This window comes from Vespula vulgaris, chromosome 10 (genome assembly GCF_905475345.1).
Source record: "Vespula vulgaris chromosome 10, iyVesVulg1.1, whole genome shotgun sequence".
NCBI lineage: Eukaryota > Metazoa > Arthropoda > Insecta > Hymenoptera > Vespidae > Vespula > Vespula vulgaris.
The window spans coordinates 6602448-6621409 of NC_066595.1; the positions used below are offsets into that span (position 1 = coordinate 6602448).

General features: G+C 36.7%; 1 protein-coding gene across 3 annotated transcripts; it reads left to right on the forward strand.

The window, feature by feature from the left end:
• Positions 1-102: 102 nt before the first annotated feature.
• LOC127067223 (protein gooseberry-like) lies at positions 103-18694 on the forward strand. 3 transcript variants are annotated; one of them, XM_051001917.1, is made up of 7 exons: positions 103-731; positions 5665-6559; positions 11122-11435; positions 11542-11671; positions 15334-15508; positions 15603-15884; positions 17645-18694. In XM_051001917.1, exons 2-7 carry the CDS (start codon positions 6496-6498, stop codon positions 18033-18035), a joined length of 1356 nt encoding a protein of 451 aa, XP_050857874.1. In that variant the 5' UTR covers positions 103-731; positions 5665-6495; the 3' UTR covers positions 18036-18694. The 3 variants fall into 3 exon arrangements, with proteins under 3 accessions (XP_050857874.1, XP_050857876.1, XP_050857875.1); XM_051001919.1 differs by having other exon boundaries at positions 11545-11671; XM_051001918.1 differs by lacking the exon at positions 103-731 and having other exon boundaries at positions 5577-6559.
• Positions 18695-18962: the final 268 nt, after the last annotated feature.

Sequence of the window (18962 nt, forward strand, 5' to 3'; positions counted from 1 at the left end):
ATCTCTCTTCTCTCTTCAATGTGCAATTCGATATGCTTATACGTCAGCCATGTAACTTTTTCTGCAGCTATTTTTTCTTCAAAGCGTGAATCCGATACTCATCCGTTTAAATCTGGATGTTAATCCGGTTAATTGTTTTTATCCGTGATGGAAGGAGAACTTATTCTATTTTAGGAAAAATCGATAAAACGGCGCCTTTCGGAGATAGGAAGATTGATAATGGTACAACGAGAATGATCTTAACAACGGTCGGTAAAATCAATGTATTATTATATAATATGTTTTATAATTCTTATTTTGTAAATATTATATCGGAATAAATGTATCATCTATGGAGACCTTTAAATAGACTCAAGATATTTCATAATTAAAAAAAGAAATATTTTACGAATATTACACATTATTTTTTTTAAATCAACGTAAAAATATTATAAAGTATCGTCACGAGTCATTTCTCTTTACTTTCTATTATATCAACTGTTATCCTACCATACCGACTGTCGCAAATTATCGACGACAGATCCGAATTAAAGTTCTATAAATAAAAGAAATACTACACCGATAATATATCGATGGAACATTTCCAAGATGGCACTTGTATTGAACTAAGAAGTTTAGACAAAATTTCGTAACAAATTGTTAAAAATATCCCTTATGAATATCAGTAAAATATCAAAGTACTTAAAAGTTACTTTCAAAAATATCATCATCCAAAATTATCGTCATTATCGGTAAGTTTATAAATAAAAACGTATATACGAGATACGACGTTCATATAAATAAACACAACACGCACGCCTCTTATTATTATCTTACTCGATTCGAAGATATTTATAAGAAAACGATACTACTTGCGAATTTGTCACGCGACGAAATCGTAAAATGGCGGCAAGGTGCGAGGCATTGTAAAAGCGAGAGAGGAAATGTGTTCGGGCCCTTTGAAATCTAATTTCACTATGGACACGCAGGAAAGGTCACTAACTCCTTCTGCCATCCCTACCCTCTTCCTCCCCCTCTCCACCCTACCCCACCCCATTTCACCCGTCCGATCGTCGAAACGAGTACTTCTCGCTGACTTCTCGACGCAGTCAAACTAATATCTCAATCGTAAAGTGCTTTTCGTTGGTGTGCGAGTGGAATATGGAAGGGTCGTTCGATAAATACGCGCGAGAAGCCATTTTTACTTCTCGCTTTACGTATGTACATCGGTGCACACGTATACGTGTGTTTACGTGTTTGTGTTTGTGTGTACATATAAAAGTACTTATACATTTGTACGTAGTTATGTACATGTACGCAGGTTTGTACATAGGTATTGGGCCCGGTGTGTAAGGTTGGTACGCGCAGTCGTCAGAAAAGCATCGGCCATTACGACTGGCCGTGTTGTGGCGGTTCGCGCGGCGCGTCAAAGAGCGCTCATTAAATGCTGGCAATTAACTGCGGGCCAAGTCCGTAGGCCGAGGCTTCCCTTTTCCTCTCTTCATGCACGAATCGTATAAGAGAAAGAGAGAGAGAGTTTCGTATGCGTTTTCTACCTATCTTTTCTCTTTCTCTTCGTTTCGTTCCGTTCCATCTCTCTCTCTCTCTTTCTCTTTCTCATCCTGTCTCTCTCTTTCTTTCTCTTTCTCACTCTGTTTCTCTCTCTTTCTCTCTCTCTCTCTCTCTCTCTCCCCCTCTTTTTCTCTTTCTCGCTCGTTTCTAGACGTCTTTCTCCGTTTCTCGGTCGAACAACACGAGCACGAAGCTATAAGCGCCCGCGAAAGTCGAGAGCCCACGCGCTTTTAATGGCTCTCACCAACAAGAACGATTGGCATGCATGCCATCTATCGTTTATGTGTGCAAAACTCGTTATATTTAATTCTACATATAACCGGGATATAGTTATATGATAGATCAATATTATTCCTTCGATCGTCCACGTCAAAGATGAAAGAAGAACGAAAGAAAAAAAGAAGAAAGAAAGGAACGGCCGGAGTTTCGAGAAAATTGGAAAAATTATTTCGCTTTTTTTTCTTTCTTTTTTCTTTTTTTTTCTTTTTTCGCAAAATCATCGATCGTTACAATGGATCACGCCTACCGAGTTTGACTCGAGCAAATTGTTCGAAAAAATTGTTGCCACAGGATATACTTTTCGCCACTGTTTGGCACCAACAAACCCGTCAAAATATGTCAATGCGTCGTCATGAGTAATAGACGTACAGCTAACTCGACTTGTTCGAGCCAATGGAAAAGGGTTTCGTATAAGGTAAGAGGATGACACCGCGCGATGGTGATGTCCTACGAGAAAAAAGGACTGAATGGGGAACAATTAGGTGGATGCTAATTCCTCAGGGAACATTTTTCGAATAAGAAAGACGATCAGGATGGTAGGATACAATCTTTTACATCACGGACTCGATTCTGATCCCATGGGTACTTTTCTTCTCGACAATGACAACGACCAATTGTCCTACATTATATAGCAGATATATGGTTAAAGAAATGTCTTTTATACGGAACAGTTTCGAATTTTTTCGAACTCTCTCGACGAAAACTTTCGATGTTCTTCAGCATCCTACTACTCCTCTCGTCCATTATAACAATTTTAGAATACGGCCTTCCCGACAGACCGATTGATCATCCGAACAGCGGGTGTTTCACGATTATTCGCCAACGTTTCAAATCTCAAGGTCGCCCCTAAGAGAGACCGGACACCTTCGAGAGAAGATAACGAATCTGTCGTTCGACCTACGAGATTGCTCGACTCCGACGTCGTTATGTCTTCATTACGATCACGCTTTTGTTAAATATTATTGACGAATGTCTTGATGATTTCATTTTCTTTATTTCGTATGCGTAATACTTAGTATTATATATTTCATACGAGAAATAATTATAATAATAAATGGTCAAATGGTAATCATTTTTGTCTTACATTTTTTAATCGTCATTGAATGTTTCTCTGTGTTAAAAGTTATGACTAAGAAGGAGGGATAAATTAACGTAAAAATGATCTATTAACAAGTTAGAGAGATTTTAAATTATCTGTTAATGTTATTATTATTATTATTATTATTATTATTAATTTATTTAAAACACTTGATCAAGTGAAAAAATGCGTTATCGATTCTAACAACTTTTCTATAATGTGAAAGAAAAATAATAATAATAAAAAAATTAGCGTTTCGATAAATCTTCGATCGATCGTGATAAATTCTTAAGTAAGTTGATATGAAAATCATTGAAAAGGATGCGAGAGTCAAAGTCGTTTTATAGAAAATTTATGTTCGAAAGTGACGCAGGGCAAACGATTTCTGCTCGCGAATCGGATACGCTCTCGCGACCACGGCTGCTCGTCATTAGGAGTATAATGCATATCTTAATGATTACGAAACGAAACACTGACACTGGAATGGATATGTAAAAGGTGGAATGAATGGAGTCGGAACTCTCCAGCATGTTTCGTGGCGTCCACACTACTGCAACCGACCCACGCTCTCGACTGCAATCAGCTCCCCATAAACTACAATCACGACACGTGCTATCGTACCGAACTCAGCGCATCCTCCACCCTCTATGAATCGTCCTCCTGCTATTTGACGATTGCACCCGTACTAAGACGATCTACGGAAAATTATTATCATTTTAACCCATTGTTTTATACGATTTATTTTCTAACGAACGTATGCGTTCATACCTACTCATACAGATACCATTTTATTGTAACATTTTATAAAATTATTTTGATGTTTGCTTTAAATACTTTATATTAAGATGGGTTTATAAGTAACGTCGGTATGTTACTAATGTGTATATTAAATGTGTGTGTGTGTGTGTGTAAATAATTAAATATAATATAATAGTGTGATATAAAAATATTTATAGTATTGGAGTACAAATTGGTATATAAAATATTATTTTTAAATATTTTATATTTATAGTATATGAGTATAATATAATAGTATAATAATGATATTATATATAATATATATAGGTATAATATATTATATAATATTCGGTAATTATATTGAATTTATAATATACAAATATAATATATAAAAATATAGATTAATTTATAACAGTATAATATTAGTATAGAGATTACGGCAGATCGTGAAAAATGTATTTCCGTATTTAATTGATTCCTTTAATCTTTGCTTTAAAATTCTAAAGATTCTATTTATATACATACCTATATAAATGAATATTTATTAAAAAAATTAACAAAATAATAATCTGTTTGCTGTCATAACACAATTAAAAAATAACATATAGAATATCTATCCATCAAATTGTAATTCGGATAACAGCCAACACTGATGTAAGATATATATTTAAAGAAATAGCAACATCATTGATATCAATGCAGTTAATAATACGAACAATTTGTAATGATACAATCTTTAAAGAAAAAAATCAAACTGATCATATACACACGTATTATAAAATTTTTTACGAGATCCATGATTGTTCCTTTAAAATAAGCATATACATAGGTACGTGTAAACATTTTTAAGAGACGTCACAAATTTTTCTCAAAGATTAAAAAAATAAGATAAAAAAAAAGAAAATATTTATTCAATATGTTATTTGACTAATGCACAATTTTAAGGTAGAAACGTATAAATAGGAAATATTTGATGATAAGGCATCCTCGTTGTTATAATGTGCTATGTAAATTTTTAATAATACCAAGAATTTCTAAATAATAACCATTTTGATCGTTTCTTTAAAACATGACGAAAATTCGTCGCACCGGTCGAAAATTGACCATTCGTATTCTGTTCACATAATTCTCCAATTCAATTAAACATATGATTACATGGGCAACTCGATTAATTATAATTAACGATGCAAACCGAATTACAAGCGATGCTTCCCGTCGTTGAATCATGCGAAACGAGAAGGCGACTCTTAGTTCGAAAAAAAGAAAAAAAATTCGAAAATTACTTTAACGGGTTTTTCAGAGATCCTCGGAATGGAAATTATTGAATTATGTCAGTGTTTACATGCGTATCGTATCGTAATCGTTGCAACATCGGAATCGAAAATATTTTAATTAACTCTTGTATCCTTTTTATCGGTACGGTATTTAATTAATATTAAAATTGTATTACTCGAAATAGAACTGACAAAAATATAAATCGAAGAATCAATGAGGCAAAATAAAAGTAATTTACGAAGTAAAAACAGGTACGACTTCAAATTCGATCATCGATCTCATGCTTTAGTTCGTAAGTACTTAAATATTTTTTTTTCCGAAAAACATCACGCCTGTATCAAAAAGAATCCGAAGAAAAATCAAACGAAGAACGTAAGGAATGATTGAAAAAAGATTTCAATTAACTCCTATGTCTTTCTTATTCATATTTAATTATAATACTAAAATCGTATTACTCGAGTTAAGCCTGACGAATATATAAAACTCATAGAATCGATGAGAAAAAAAATAATTTACGAAATAAAAATCAAACAATTTTTCATCGGATATCTCACACGCGTTCGAAGTAACTAAGTATTTTTTCTTTTTTTTGTTTTTCAAAAACATTCAATACACATTCTTTAAAAAGAATATCTTAAGAATCAGGAGAAAAAAATAAAAAATAATGAAAGAAACGATCGAAATTTGCGAATACGTATTTAAGTATACTAATACATATGTACTTACTTGCGTGTTGTTCCAAGAATGAAAACAAGGAAGGAGAAGGAACGTAAAAGACGAGAAAGAGAAGAGGAAGAGAAGACTCGGGCGGAGTCGAGGTTGAGACCACCTCCATGTGGTTGGAATCAGCTACATGGTGACCAATGCCAATACAACGTTCACGACCATGCTCCCGTTTGGTTTGCCTTCGAGTCGAGATGGTCTGGGACCAGTGCTGGTTTCTTATCGAGGGGCCTCACGAAGAAAGGCGGAGCCATCGTCTTTCCTTTTCTCCTTTCAAGACCCACATCTATCCATCCTTGTCTTTCTCTTTCTCTTTCTTGCCTTTTCCTTCAGGTTCTCGCTTGCTAGACTCCTCGAGACTTCGTTCAGCCTTTTGGCCAGTCCGAGTCGAGAGTCCGAAGCAAACAGGTCCTCCTCGTTGTCCTCTTCGGTCATTATCGGTCATTTTCGGTTCTAGTTAAAAATTCGTTCGTCTACGCGAAGAACGAATGTGTCTTCGTCGCGTTTCGGATCTTTGGAGGAGAAGAAAAGAATTAAAAAAAACGTAATAATAACAAAATAAAAGAAGAAGAAGAAGAAGAAGAAGAAGAGGAGGAGGAGGAAACGTAAATCGAGCAAAAAGAGATCGAGTAGTTGTCTTTCTTCTTTTATTCTTCGATCCAAATCGTTTTCCGTCATCGATAAGTGATCGTTCAACGTTATTTCTTTAAGAACAATTCGAAAGGGTGGAAATATATTACCTTTGTTGTTTTTCTTTGTTATTACTTTTATTCTCCGAACAGTAATCCTAGCAAGGAAGAAGTGCACGGTGAACGTGGGAAAATTATTCCGGGTCCAAAGATACGGCCCAGATGGCGGTCAGAACGCTCAGTCAACATCGAATGCCGCCGTATTTTACTGGATACGCGTTTCAAGGTGAGTTTATATCAATTGTTATACATTTTCTAAGAAATTCGATGTTTTGAAAAAAAGAAAAAATTCATGAGTCGTCCTACGATCAAAATTGTTTTTGTTTTCCGTCCTTAACATTCAGCGATCTCAAGATCATTCGATTGAAAAAGCTTACTTTGGAATACTTTGAATATTTTGCTTAGAAAAACGTCCAAGGACGAAAGGAGATAATCGAATGTCTGGCTTTGCAATTCTCATTGATTCGAAACTCTTAACAACTACATATAACGAACAAGAAGTTTTACAACCGACGGTATAATATCAGGCAGTATTAGTTTCGTAAGAAGTAATATAGAAAACAAATAATTGACATTAGAATTTTTTGATACGCTTGCTTTACAAAGACGATTATATAATTTAATTATAAAACTTGTCTGTATCACGGTGTCATCAGAAAAACGATAGAAGATATGATTTCAAATAAAAATTATTGTGTTGTGGGCGTTGAAAGGAAGACAAGTTTGATGCATCGAAAGAAAAAGAAAGAAAAAGAGAGAAAGAAAGAGATAGAGAGAGAGATAGAGAGAGAGAGAGAGAGAACTCGTGGGTACCTAATGTCCGATATCGAATAGGCCGCAGGCGACGGCGCGATGATTGAGGCCTTGCAACTCGGAACTCACACCGAACGCTAAGTACATGCATCCCTTGGTTGCACGTAGATAATCGCACATAGTCGTGTACACCTCTTCCTCTTGTAATTTCTTTAGAACCCTTCCTGGACGACGGACGACGCGAAGAATATTCAATCTTCCTGGACAAAGAGATCTTGACGGGTTCGATCCTTATCGATCCCGAAGATGTTATCGATCCTTCTTGACGATCTTGCTTCTATAGTTTTGTACTATCACCAAAAATAAAAGAAAATAAAATATTTACCTACACAAACACGCACACACACATTCATATATATATATATATATATATATATAAATACACACACATATTGAATAGATTATAATAACGTCCTGGATCTAAATAAAGATTTATTATTTCGAATTACTAGTAGCTATAACAACACAAACTTTCTCTTAAAACGTATCGAGTAACTCGTGAAAGCTGACCAAATCTTTTTGAGACCTTGTAACAATTCATTTAATCGATGAAATCGGAGAGTAATTATAGTAGGATCTAAGGGATCATCTGGCCTTCTTTGAGATAACATTGAATATTCGGAAAAAAAGATAAAGACGGATAGATAGAGAAAGAAAGAGAGAGAGACGGCAGACTTGGGCCTCGAAGGGAAGCTTAATGACGAGCGATGCGTCGAGCGTATTCAAATCGGTTCGATCTCCCCTCTCTATCGCGTCACATCGCTGCCACCGATCATGGTTATTAGCGTGGATCGCTCACAATCAATTGCCGCTTATCAATAATTCATGCGTTAAATTATTTCCTCGTCGTTTCATCATTTCGCTCGCTTCCAGGGTGGTCTTCTTCTTTTCCCTTTTCTTTTCTTAATTCTGAAAGATGAAGATTTTCTTCGATGTCGTCCTTAAAAATGCAATTTAAACAATTTTTATTTTATTCATCGTTATGTATGTGATTTACAATACCCAACGATTTTTATAAGTCCGTACAGAAGCGTATATAAATAAAAAAAGCTTTGTTCCCTGAGATCGTTAAAAACAAGAAAAGTTATGAAGGTTGACTCGCATAATATTTCGAGTTATCAGTTCTACGACCAAAGTTACGACCGACGAAGTCCATAACTCTAAACTAGTCGTTCGCATTTGAGTAATGAATGACATATGCATTTACGGAACACATGTAAACCGAATACGAACAAATCGAAAGGTCTTTTCAACTTGTAAAAAAATACTCGACGATATATTATTCAATGATTAAGAATTATTATTGTATAATGATCGAATATTTTCTACTCACAGAAATTATATAGTTATTTCTACGATACGTATCCATATTATCAAATTAGAATTATTAACTTTTGATTACATTAATTGGATTAATTATTAATAATTTATGTTTTCATCGTTGTGAAATTAACATATATTTTTGTGCATCGTTGTTTTTTTCTTCCGTTAATATTTCAAAATGAATCAAAATGATAAATGTGATGGAAGTAATTTTACAGAATAGTTGATCAATGATTTACGTGTTTGTCAAATTTAAAGTGTTTCTACGGGGTAATTCGTCAATGACGTGTATAAGAATAAAACGTTTCAATGATTCTTGACACGTCTACCAAGTATTTCACCCGATTTTTTAAACTCTTATATTGTTAAATTATTGAATCATTTTATTTGTATAAACGTCGTCGATCATTGAACCGTTTTATTCATAGACACATCGTGAATCATTGACGAATTACTCCATAGACGCACGATGCATTGTCGAATCGTTTTATTTGTACACATGCCATGAATCATTGACCAACTAATCTGTTGAGACACTGTAAATCATTGAATCGTTTTATTTGTTGATACGTCATCGATTATCAAATCATTTAATTCGTAGAGACATCATGAATCATTAACTAACTATTCCACAGAACTACATTTATCGTTTGACTCAATTTTTCAATTGTTATAAGAAAACAAAATAAATTTATAGGAACGAGCATTAATATCACGAAAATGAAAACAAAAAGAGAAAACAAATCAATCGATTAATCATTAATGCAGTTAAAAGTGATGAAGTAACGAAGTTTAAATAAAAATCTAATCGTAAATGATTAATTGAATTAAATTATTCGCACAGCGCTGATCTATCTTCCAACTAAAATAAAATAAAAACCGAAAGAGAAAAGAAAAGAAAAGAAAAGAAAAGAAAAAAAGAAAAGAAAAAAGGAAAAGAAAAAGAAAACAATACACGCAAGTAAATAAAAGAAAATCAAGGAAGAAAAAATAAGCAATCGTACACCTTCTTCTATTCCGTAATTCGCGCGAGTGTAGGGCGCGCATTCAAAGGCAAGTCCTCGTCATCGGCGGCGGTGTCGGCGGCGACGGCGGTGGCGGTCGGCGTCTTTTGATCTCGCCTGTAATCCCGTCGGGCCCCGCGGCCCGACTGACGTCACACACACGCCGGGACCGTACGGGGCCTGGCTCCCTCACGGATGTGTGTCCTTAGGATCCCAAACGTAAGAAAGAGAGAGAAAGAGAGAGAGAGAGAGAGAGAGAGAGAGAGAGACGAAGTGAGACAGGGTAGTCTTGTAGAGAGCTGGCTTTACCCGTTGAGAAAAAGAGAGAAAGAGAGACAGAGAGAGAGAGAAGAGAGGAGTGGGGAGAAGGATGTAAATCTCGAGGCGTTCGATGAACGACGAAACGGGACTACATCGCCCTCTCTCTCTCTCTCTCTCTCTCTCTCTCTCTCTCTCTCTCCCTTTTGATAGGAGGATAGATGGGATCTCCTTTCTGAATCTCGTCCTCGTAATAATTAGCGGAGCAGACCCTCTGAATTTCTCATGGAATCCGATTAAATGAACTACTCGGGATGAATGAAATACGCGGAATCGTTTTGATTATATTCTCTATGCGATAATGATTTATCAAGGTTCTTCTCCAAGCGAATTTTAGTTACAGAGAGGTTGGATAGATGTACCTTCCTCTTTACGTTCCTTATTCTTACTTCTTCGTTGTCCTCTTCCTTCTCCTCCTACTTTTTTATATTTACACGTGCTAGGACATAACTCCGTCTTCTTCGTCGGTTTTACTGCTTCGAGCAAAACCGAGGATAACCGTAAGGCGCGTCAGCCTTGCGTTCGAACGCCTTCCTCATCTCGCGCCCGTTTCGCAAAAGGCACGCGAGCTCGTTCTTTTAACGCTCCGGCTTTCTGGTCCCGGTCGAAACTTTCTCTCTCTCTCTCTCTCTCTCTTTCTGTTTCTCTCTTTATCTCACTTTTTGACTCGACTCGACTCGACTCGACTCGACTCGACTCTACTCGACTCGACTTAACTCGACTCGACTCGACTCGACACGAAGAAATCGCGCATCTCATTCGCTTCTTTGCTCGGTTGCCGCAAAGGACGCGTAACACGCGGTTTGTTTGACTTCGTGATTATAATTAAGTTAATTAAGAGGGACCCTAATTACCGGTAATTAGGAACGTTTGAGCGGCACCTTGCGTGTCACTGAGTTCTTCCAAACGACGAGTTTGCTGCACGTTGCAGGTCCACCACCTTTTTCTTTCTATCCGTCTCTCTCTCTCTCTCTCTCTCTCTCTCTCCGTTCGTACGTTCAAAACGTAAGGCGAGTTTCGTTGTTCTTGCAATTCTTCCACGCCCTTGTCTTAATCTTTTGGAAATTATACTTGCTTCAACTTTACTCTCGAAATTTCATCTTCCTATTCTTTTCCTTTTGCTTACTATACGCCTCTTATCTTGAACAACTTCAAACTGCCTAACAAGCAAATTCTAGTTCGGACAGAATATTTATATACAGGATAACTATATTTAAAGGAGCAATAACTTTCACGTTGAGATAATGATATCGAAATAAAATGTAACATATATGTATATCAAATATGAATAATAATATATTAACTACAAATACTTTGCTCGACGTTTCAGGACAAGGTCGCGTTAATCAGTTAGGCGGGGTCTTTATAAATGGCCGTCCACTACCAAATCATATCAGATTAAAAATTGTCGAGATGGCGGCGTCCGGTGTAAGACCGTGTGTGATATCGAGACAGCTAAGAGTCTCTCATGGTTGCGTGTCGAAGATTCTTAATCGATATCAGGAAACCGGATCGATCAGACCAGGTGTGATCGGTGGAAGCAAGCCACGAGTTGCCACTCCGGAAGTCGAGAGCAGGATCGAAGATCTTAAAAGACAAAATCCAAATCTCCTCAGTTGGGAAATCAAGGAGAGACTAATAAAGGTCCGTTGACATTGTCTTTATAATATTTTTCTTTGATACCTATCTCTTTGATTATTATTAATTATTATCAGCTGGTATATTAACTGGTCCAACGTGGTTCTGCCAGCAGGATGGCGTTTGCGATAAGGCATCAGCGCCATCAGTTTCCAGTATCACCAGGTTACTCCGTGGTCCACCAAATAAAATTCGTCGCGTTGACGATCTCGGAACGAACCATTCGATCAACGGGATTCTCGGTAAGTTTCTATTTGATTTCTATTTGATAAATGTGTGATACATATAATTAACTAGATGCATAAAAACCATACGAATTCGATTACCGATTAATAAATGGAAATTTATTTACGTCAATTAGCGAAGCTCGTTGAAACGTCCAGTTGATTATCCGTGTAACTGTTACATTGAGTATTAAGTATATAACAAATCATTTCGATGGGACGCAACCCAACCGATGATACATCCATCTCATTGTCAGAATTATTCAACGACCGTATGTATGTATGTATGTACATACTTTACCTGCAGTCTTTCGAAACATATCATACGACGTCGTAAAATACTACGCCCGAGTAACATTCTCTCTTTCAAGGAGAGAAAAAGAGAGGCCCGAGCTGCTGTCGGTCGTGAATTCCACGAAATCTCTTAGTTGTGTTGATGCAATGTTGAGTAATATCTAATTCAATTAACGAATTAATCTTTATTTAGATTGACATTAATTATAAAATAGATTTGAATTAGTTATTTCATTATTGATTTGATCAAGAAATTAAGTTTTTATCGGTTTTAAATTAATGTTTAGAAATTAATCAAAACGATAATTGAAATATTATAAAATATACTGTAATAAAATATACTATAATAAAATATAATTCTCTCTTCTAAATATAAAAAATATATGCTTCTAATATGGAATAAGTTACTCGATGATTCTACAATGTTTCTACAAATAAAACGATTCAATGATTTATTAATAAAGTAGGTTCGTCAAAATATGAAACTTTCAATTCAATATAAGTATATCATAAGGTATTGAAACGTTTAATTTGCAGACATGCTTTAAAAGATTGAATCATTTTATACGTAAATATACTGTAAATCACGAAAGAATTATTTTTTAAACGTCTTAAATATTATCGAATCGTTTTAATATATAGCAAAATCATTGACGAGTTACTTCATAGATTTATTTTCGTCTCAGTTGTCGTTTTTAAATGCTAATAAAAGATATATATAAGAACAAACTTTAATTTCACGACGATGAAAACTAAAATTATTAATAAATAATTCAAATAACTATTAAAAAATTAATTTAATCGTATCGTATGATTATCATAGTCGCAAATAAACATTTAATCGTATAATGCGGCTTAAAATAAAACATTGCAATTGAAATCGTTAATCGTTGATTGAATTAAATATTGTCAAAGACCATTTTAATATCGCGTTGAAATCATGCAGGTACTGGCCATAAATGAAATACTCTGGGTTAATCGAGCGATAAGCCATAATTACGGTGAAGCCTTCGCGTTAAGTTAATTGAGTTAAGGCGACGCCGACAATAACCCGTCGTTGGACTCTCGCTAGCAAGAGTTTCGACTCTTGCGTAAATATTTCTTTCGGTGTAACATTAACGGTCGACTGAAAACTATTATTCGCTATTATTCGGTTATTATATTTCAATATAGATAACATATAAAATGACAATTAATATATTTATTCGAAAACGTAACTAAGTACTTAGTTCGATTAGGAGATACGATTATCACAGAAGAAATAGAGGATAAGAAAAGAAGTGATTTCATGGCGATCCTTTAAAAGTATTCAGAGAACACAAGAAGAAAGAGAGGATTAGCAGAAATATAGGTTTGGTCGGTAGAGAATACAAAAAGGAGATTCTTTCTTTTTTTCGTTTCTTTATTTATCACCGACGGTAGAGCTCGCGAAGAAATATTAGGCGTCCCGTGGCGCGTAGATGTGTCGAGTTTATTACCTTGTCGGAGAGATTTAGTTTTGATTAGACATATACTACAAGATTGCAACAGAGAGAAAGAGAGACTTCCAGCACTCTTAATTTTCAGCTTCGATTAACACCACCATCTTCGTAAACTCCGTTTTATCATTTTTACGGCGTCTCGCCTCGTCGCTTCTTCCCTCCTTCAAAATTCGTACATATGCATGTTGCACGTATATATGCATGCCTGTAGACGATGACGAAGTCAAGCATGCCTGTACCAATGTACCTCTTGAAATTCGAAGTCAACGAAGAAGAGACCGTCGCCGTCTTCCGAGCTAAGAAAGCGAAGAGCTAAAGCGAAGAATGGCGAAGCACGAGTCTACCCTGTCCGAAAAGGAACAATGAGATCCATCTTCTCTCTCTTTCTCTCTCTGTGTTTCTTTTTTCTTTTTTTATACTTATTCCGAAGGTTCTCCAAGGGAGTCCTTTATTTGTTAACAACGAGCGATGTTTAAAGGCGAGGTTTTTCGTCCTAACGAACGTGGACCGAAGAAAAGAATATATTTTAAGTACCCCTCGAATTAATATCTCCTGTCATCTTCTCTAAGAAAAATAAATGAGAGAAAAAGATCTTCGAAGTATTTTTCATTGGTGATAAAAACTTCGAAGTAAAACACAAACGTTCATTGCGAAACCTAGCGGAATGGGAAGAACGATAAAAGAGATCGACGGCAGAAGGATGAGATGATAAAAGAAGATTGGATGGTGTTCCTCGCGCGAAATAAGAGGAAGAAAAGAGAAAGAGAGAAAGAGAACGGGAGAGAAAGAGAGAGAAGAAACGCGGTATACTCTCGCGGCACACGGCGTGTGGTCTTCGGCTCGTAGCCTGCCTCTAATCTTACAAACCGCCAACAACAGCTCGGCCTGCCAGTTTGTTCGAGGAATAGCAGCGCCCTCTATTGATTTAGATGTTCTTACTGCGGGGCAAACTTGCGGTCTTCCCATGATTGAGACGTACTACTCTCTTGCGGCTCGAGCGATGATGCCGTCCGTTTAAACTTTCTTCTCTATATATCTTTGCGTTATCTCTCTTTCTCTCTTTCTCTCTTTCTCCGTCTCTCTCTATCTCTCTCTCCTGTTTTTGATTTCTCTTTTACTCGTTCGCTTTAATTGGAAGGACTATCTTCTTCTACAACAGCGGTGCAATTCCCAAAATGATTTTCAAGAATCTTCATCGACGAACTCATCGCTGATAGATCTCAAAAAATCGTGACGATCCACACAAAGATTTATAGCAAAGTTGGCGATCTTTAATTTTTCTTGCTTTAGCTCGAATTTGATAACTCGTATTTGAGAAATCATTTGACAAGAAAGTCCATGTATATCTGCTTTCGTTCGTAATTGAGAATATTTAGAAAAACGAAGAGAGTTTTCTCATTGATTGGTGAAATAAAATCGGGACGTACTACGAGTCTCTTTCATTTAGCTCGGGTGGGACGGGACATGTCAAAGAACTTAATTTCTTCACGGCGGACCCTAATTTCTTCGGTGTTTTAGTTTAGTATAGGTTTGGCTGCCACGGCTGTAATCAGGCGGGTCTTAATAGTGGGTTGCTCAGTCCGGCGTGTGAACTGTGGGCGGGTACGACTCGCTTCCTATCTTCGGTATCTGACGTGCAGCACGTGCTGGACTGAAAGCTTTCTCTCTCTCTCTTTCTTTCTTTTTCTCTTTCTTTTTTCCTTTCTTTCTTTCTTTCTATCTTCTTCCCTCTCTCTTTCTCTCTCTATCTATCTATCTCTATCTCTCTGTCTCATTGTTATGCCGTTCGTGACACATACCAACGATGTTCGAACTAAAAGTTTGCCACACAATCTAGACAGAACCAAGTCAAAGACATGTAAAGGATTTTAATCAGTATGGACGTTATTTTTGTCGTTACTTCAGGTGGAAGCGATGGTGGGGACGATTCCGAGACGGAAAGCGAGCCTGGCATAGCTCTAAAGAGAAAGCAACGTCGTAGTAGGACTACCTTCACGGGAGAACAATTGGAACAATTGGAAGCAGTATTCATTCGAACTCAATATCCAGACGTTTATACAAGAGAGGAGTTGGCTCAGAAGTAAGTGAAGCTCTAGAAACAGAATTAAAGGGGAAGAAAAAGAAAAAAAAAAAAGAGATCTTTCAACAATTCGAACTATCCGCCATTGTTTCAGAACGAAGCTAACGGAGGCTCGCGTTCAGGTGTGGTTTAGTAACAGACGAGCGAGACTAAGGAAACAGATGAACAGTCAGCAAGCGAACGCGTTCAACACGATGAGTTTACAATCGTTTCAGAGTCAACACTATGGTAGCGCGGCGGAGAGTTATCAGAGTTACGGGCAAGCAAGCGTTGCTGCGGCGGCAGCGACAACGGCTGCTTATCCTCAGCACTACAACTACGGAGAAAACTATTACGCTCAGCAGCAATGGTCCAGAGCGACGGCCGAGAACTACGGGTAAGTCGATCTTGAAAAACATCGATGTTCCTTTCCGTTCAAGTAAGAGAAAGTAAATTCCATGTTGGGAGGGCTTTCGATGGAGGAAGACCTCCCACGAAACTTCGTGTGAGATAGAAAAAGAGAGTTCCGTGTAATATCCGAACACCGCTAACGTTTAAAACGGTTTGAACCAGGTGATGCCGTCGAGAGAAAGCTGAGCAAAGGTTCGAGCCGCGTACTCTTCAACAATTAATTCAGCCATTGTGCCGTAATAACAGGTTGCTGGGGTGATCGCGTTGCTACAGTGTGCCATGTAACCTTGTGTTGTCCTCGCACACGTTCGAACCTACATCCTCGCGGACTCGTCTTTTCTACTCGTCCATGTTCCTGACTCTTCTTTCCTCTCCTTCCCTCTTCTTCCCTTTTCTTCCCTCTCTACCGTCTACCGACACCGTTTTCTGTGTGGTCCTCAATTATGTTGCTTCGGCCTCCGTAATGAAACGCTACCGGCTAATAATCCTCCGGCCGCGGTCGATCCTCAGCCCCCTCAACGCGGGACGCATATTCTTTCGCGATCGATCTCTCTCTAACCGTTGCTACGAACGGATCTGTCACGTCTCTCGTTCTCTCTCTCTCTCTCTCTCTCTCTCTCTCTCTCTCTCTCTCTCTCTCTCTCCCTCGAATTCAACCACGTGCATATATCGCCGTCATTAATAACTCAACGTGTCCCAAATAAGAATATAATTATGATCCGACTCATTTCCAGATCGACCTTTCTCGCTTTTCTTTTTAATTTTACTGCCAAGTCATTAACGCGGCATAGAGAAAGGGATGATTTGTAGTCGTTAGAGAGATCTACTCTCGATATTTAGAATAGGCTCAGCTAAGGGTAGAGAGGAAAGGAGACACAGTCGATAAATCGGTCGAGGCTTCCGCCACGATCTTCGCGTTTCTTTTCAAACCGTATCCCAAGGAGTGTGAAAGAAAGAGACAGAGAGAGAGAGAGAAGAAAAAAAGCAGGGTCGTGCATCGGCACGATTTAGAGTCCTTAACGGTTCAAAAGGTACCGCGCTCAAAAGCGCGGGAGTCAAAACGTTCGGCACGCCCCGAAGAAACACACAGAACTCGTGCGCCCACGCGCGTCTTTTATTGCTTTTGTAAACACCAAACGAACGACGCTTTGTTAACGAGATGCCAGATTGTGCTTGACTTTAAGATAATCTCCAAGATTAGTTGTCTAATCGTCGATGTTTTTCTCAATTTTATGGAAATTTTGCAGTAACGAGAATAGAAAAGAAGATGAATATTTATATTATTTAGAATACGAATTGCATTAAGAGTAGAAATATAAAATCAAATATATTTCGTATGATATTGTTTCTCATATATACTTGAAACTCTTGTATTTTATTAATTTTTCTTTTTCTTTTTTTCCCTTTTTAATCAATCTGTGACAGTAGAAATTTGTAATGTTAAAGAATTGATGATTCTTGCAGAAAATTAATATAATTACGGTATAATTTTGATTTGCACAAAAATACTCAATTTCATAAGATCGACACGCACGATTGTTTTTGACAACAAAAAAATGGTTATTTCTTTTCATATAAATCAAGAAAATAATCATTATTATTATTATTATTGTCGCAAGAAAAGAAGATATTTGTTTATTTACATAACGAATAATTAGTAAGCGTATTCAACTTGAATTAATATTCAACGGAGCAATCGATACCCTCTCGATCTCCTTTAGAAATTGTTGACGTATTTTGTTGCAGAATATTCAACGCCTCTCACTATGGTAGCAGCAATCTGAATTTGAGTAGTCTTGGTGGTAGCGTCAGTCCAACGGCCTCGAATATGAGTGCTTGCATGGTACAGAGTGCGAGTTCTGCGGTGCCAGCAAGCACTGGTGTTGCTCATCATCATGTTGCACCTCACAGTCCTGGCGAAGCCAAAAGCGGTTATCCATATTTGGGTGGAATCGACTCCCAAGTTTGCGGAAGAGTACACGGCCCAGATTTCGTTTTGTCGACTGGCAGGTCGAACGACTTCAATGTCCCAGTCTCCCAGGCTCGAAGTAGCTTAAACGGTTACACGAATGAGCCACTTGATCAAAGCCAGCTTGCTTTTCTCAGCCGAATTGGAAGCAATGTTGAAAAGCGATAAAATATTTTTTTTTTTTTAAATAAGTGTGTCCATCCTGTGCTTTAAATAAAACGATCTTCGATAAAATCGAATGGACATAATAATAATGAGAAATCTTCGAAATCGCTGTATAAATGTGTAACTATACGTAAACGTAAAAGATTCGTACTTTATAAATACCTACGTGTATCTGTGTATAACGTGTTGCCAGTGCAAATGATTAACGAATTCGTCGATACATTTTAAGTAGACAAACAAATTCGATTTATCGCTTAAATGTTTGATTATTTTTCGTGAACGACGAGGAGATGTGCCTTGTTAACTTCTTGCCTTAATGATCGCCTTAAATTAATATCGTAAGTAATTTTTTATTAATATCGCTAATCTATTTATAAAGCGTTAAGAGATTAATATCATAGGCGTTATTTAATGAACGAGATTAAATACGGCAATAATATTAAACTTGATACTAAAGAGATCGCTATCGTTATTATTTACTTGATGATTATTCTAAATGATTTATTTAATTGAATGTTATATATATATATGTATATATATATACATGCACACGCACACACACAATTATTGTACATAAAGGAGATTTTACACAATTCGCATAAGAATATTTTCAATCGGTAGCTATAGCTATGCTGTAAAAAGCGACGTTATGGAATAAACAAAGCTTACAGTCTGCAATCGATGATATAATCGAATAAATCCTAACTTTTATTCACATTTATGCAAAAATTTTATGATTGGTATAACATTTTGTACGGTAAGTAAGTACTTAAATTCGTCGATTAAAAATTTTTTAAAACGTTATAAAATAAATATTGATTATTATATTAAGGATCAAAATCGTGCTTACCGTTCTTAAAAATCGACTCGGTCGCAAAAAGAAAAGAAAAGAAAAGAAAATGAAACGCAAAAAGTGAAAAATCAGAAGGA

What these genes read in the sequence shown, in the direction of transcription:
- LOC127067223 (XM_051001917.1), top strand. Translation starts at nt 6,496, where the DNA reads ATGGCGGTCAGAACGCTCAGTCAACATCGAATGCCGCCGTATTTTACT. An exon ending in TACTGGATACGCGTTTCAAG is followed by an intron (nt 6,560 to 11,121) that starts GTGAGTTTATAT and finishes TCGACGTTTCAG; the next exon opens with GACAAGGTCGCGTTAATCAG. An exon ending in TTCGATCAACGGGATTCTCG is followed by an intron (nt 11,672 to 15,333) that starts GTAAGTTTCTAT and finishes TCGTTACTTCAG; the next exon opens with GTGGAAGCGATGGTGGGGAC.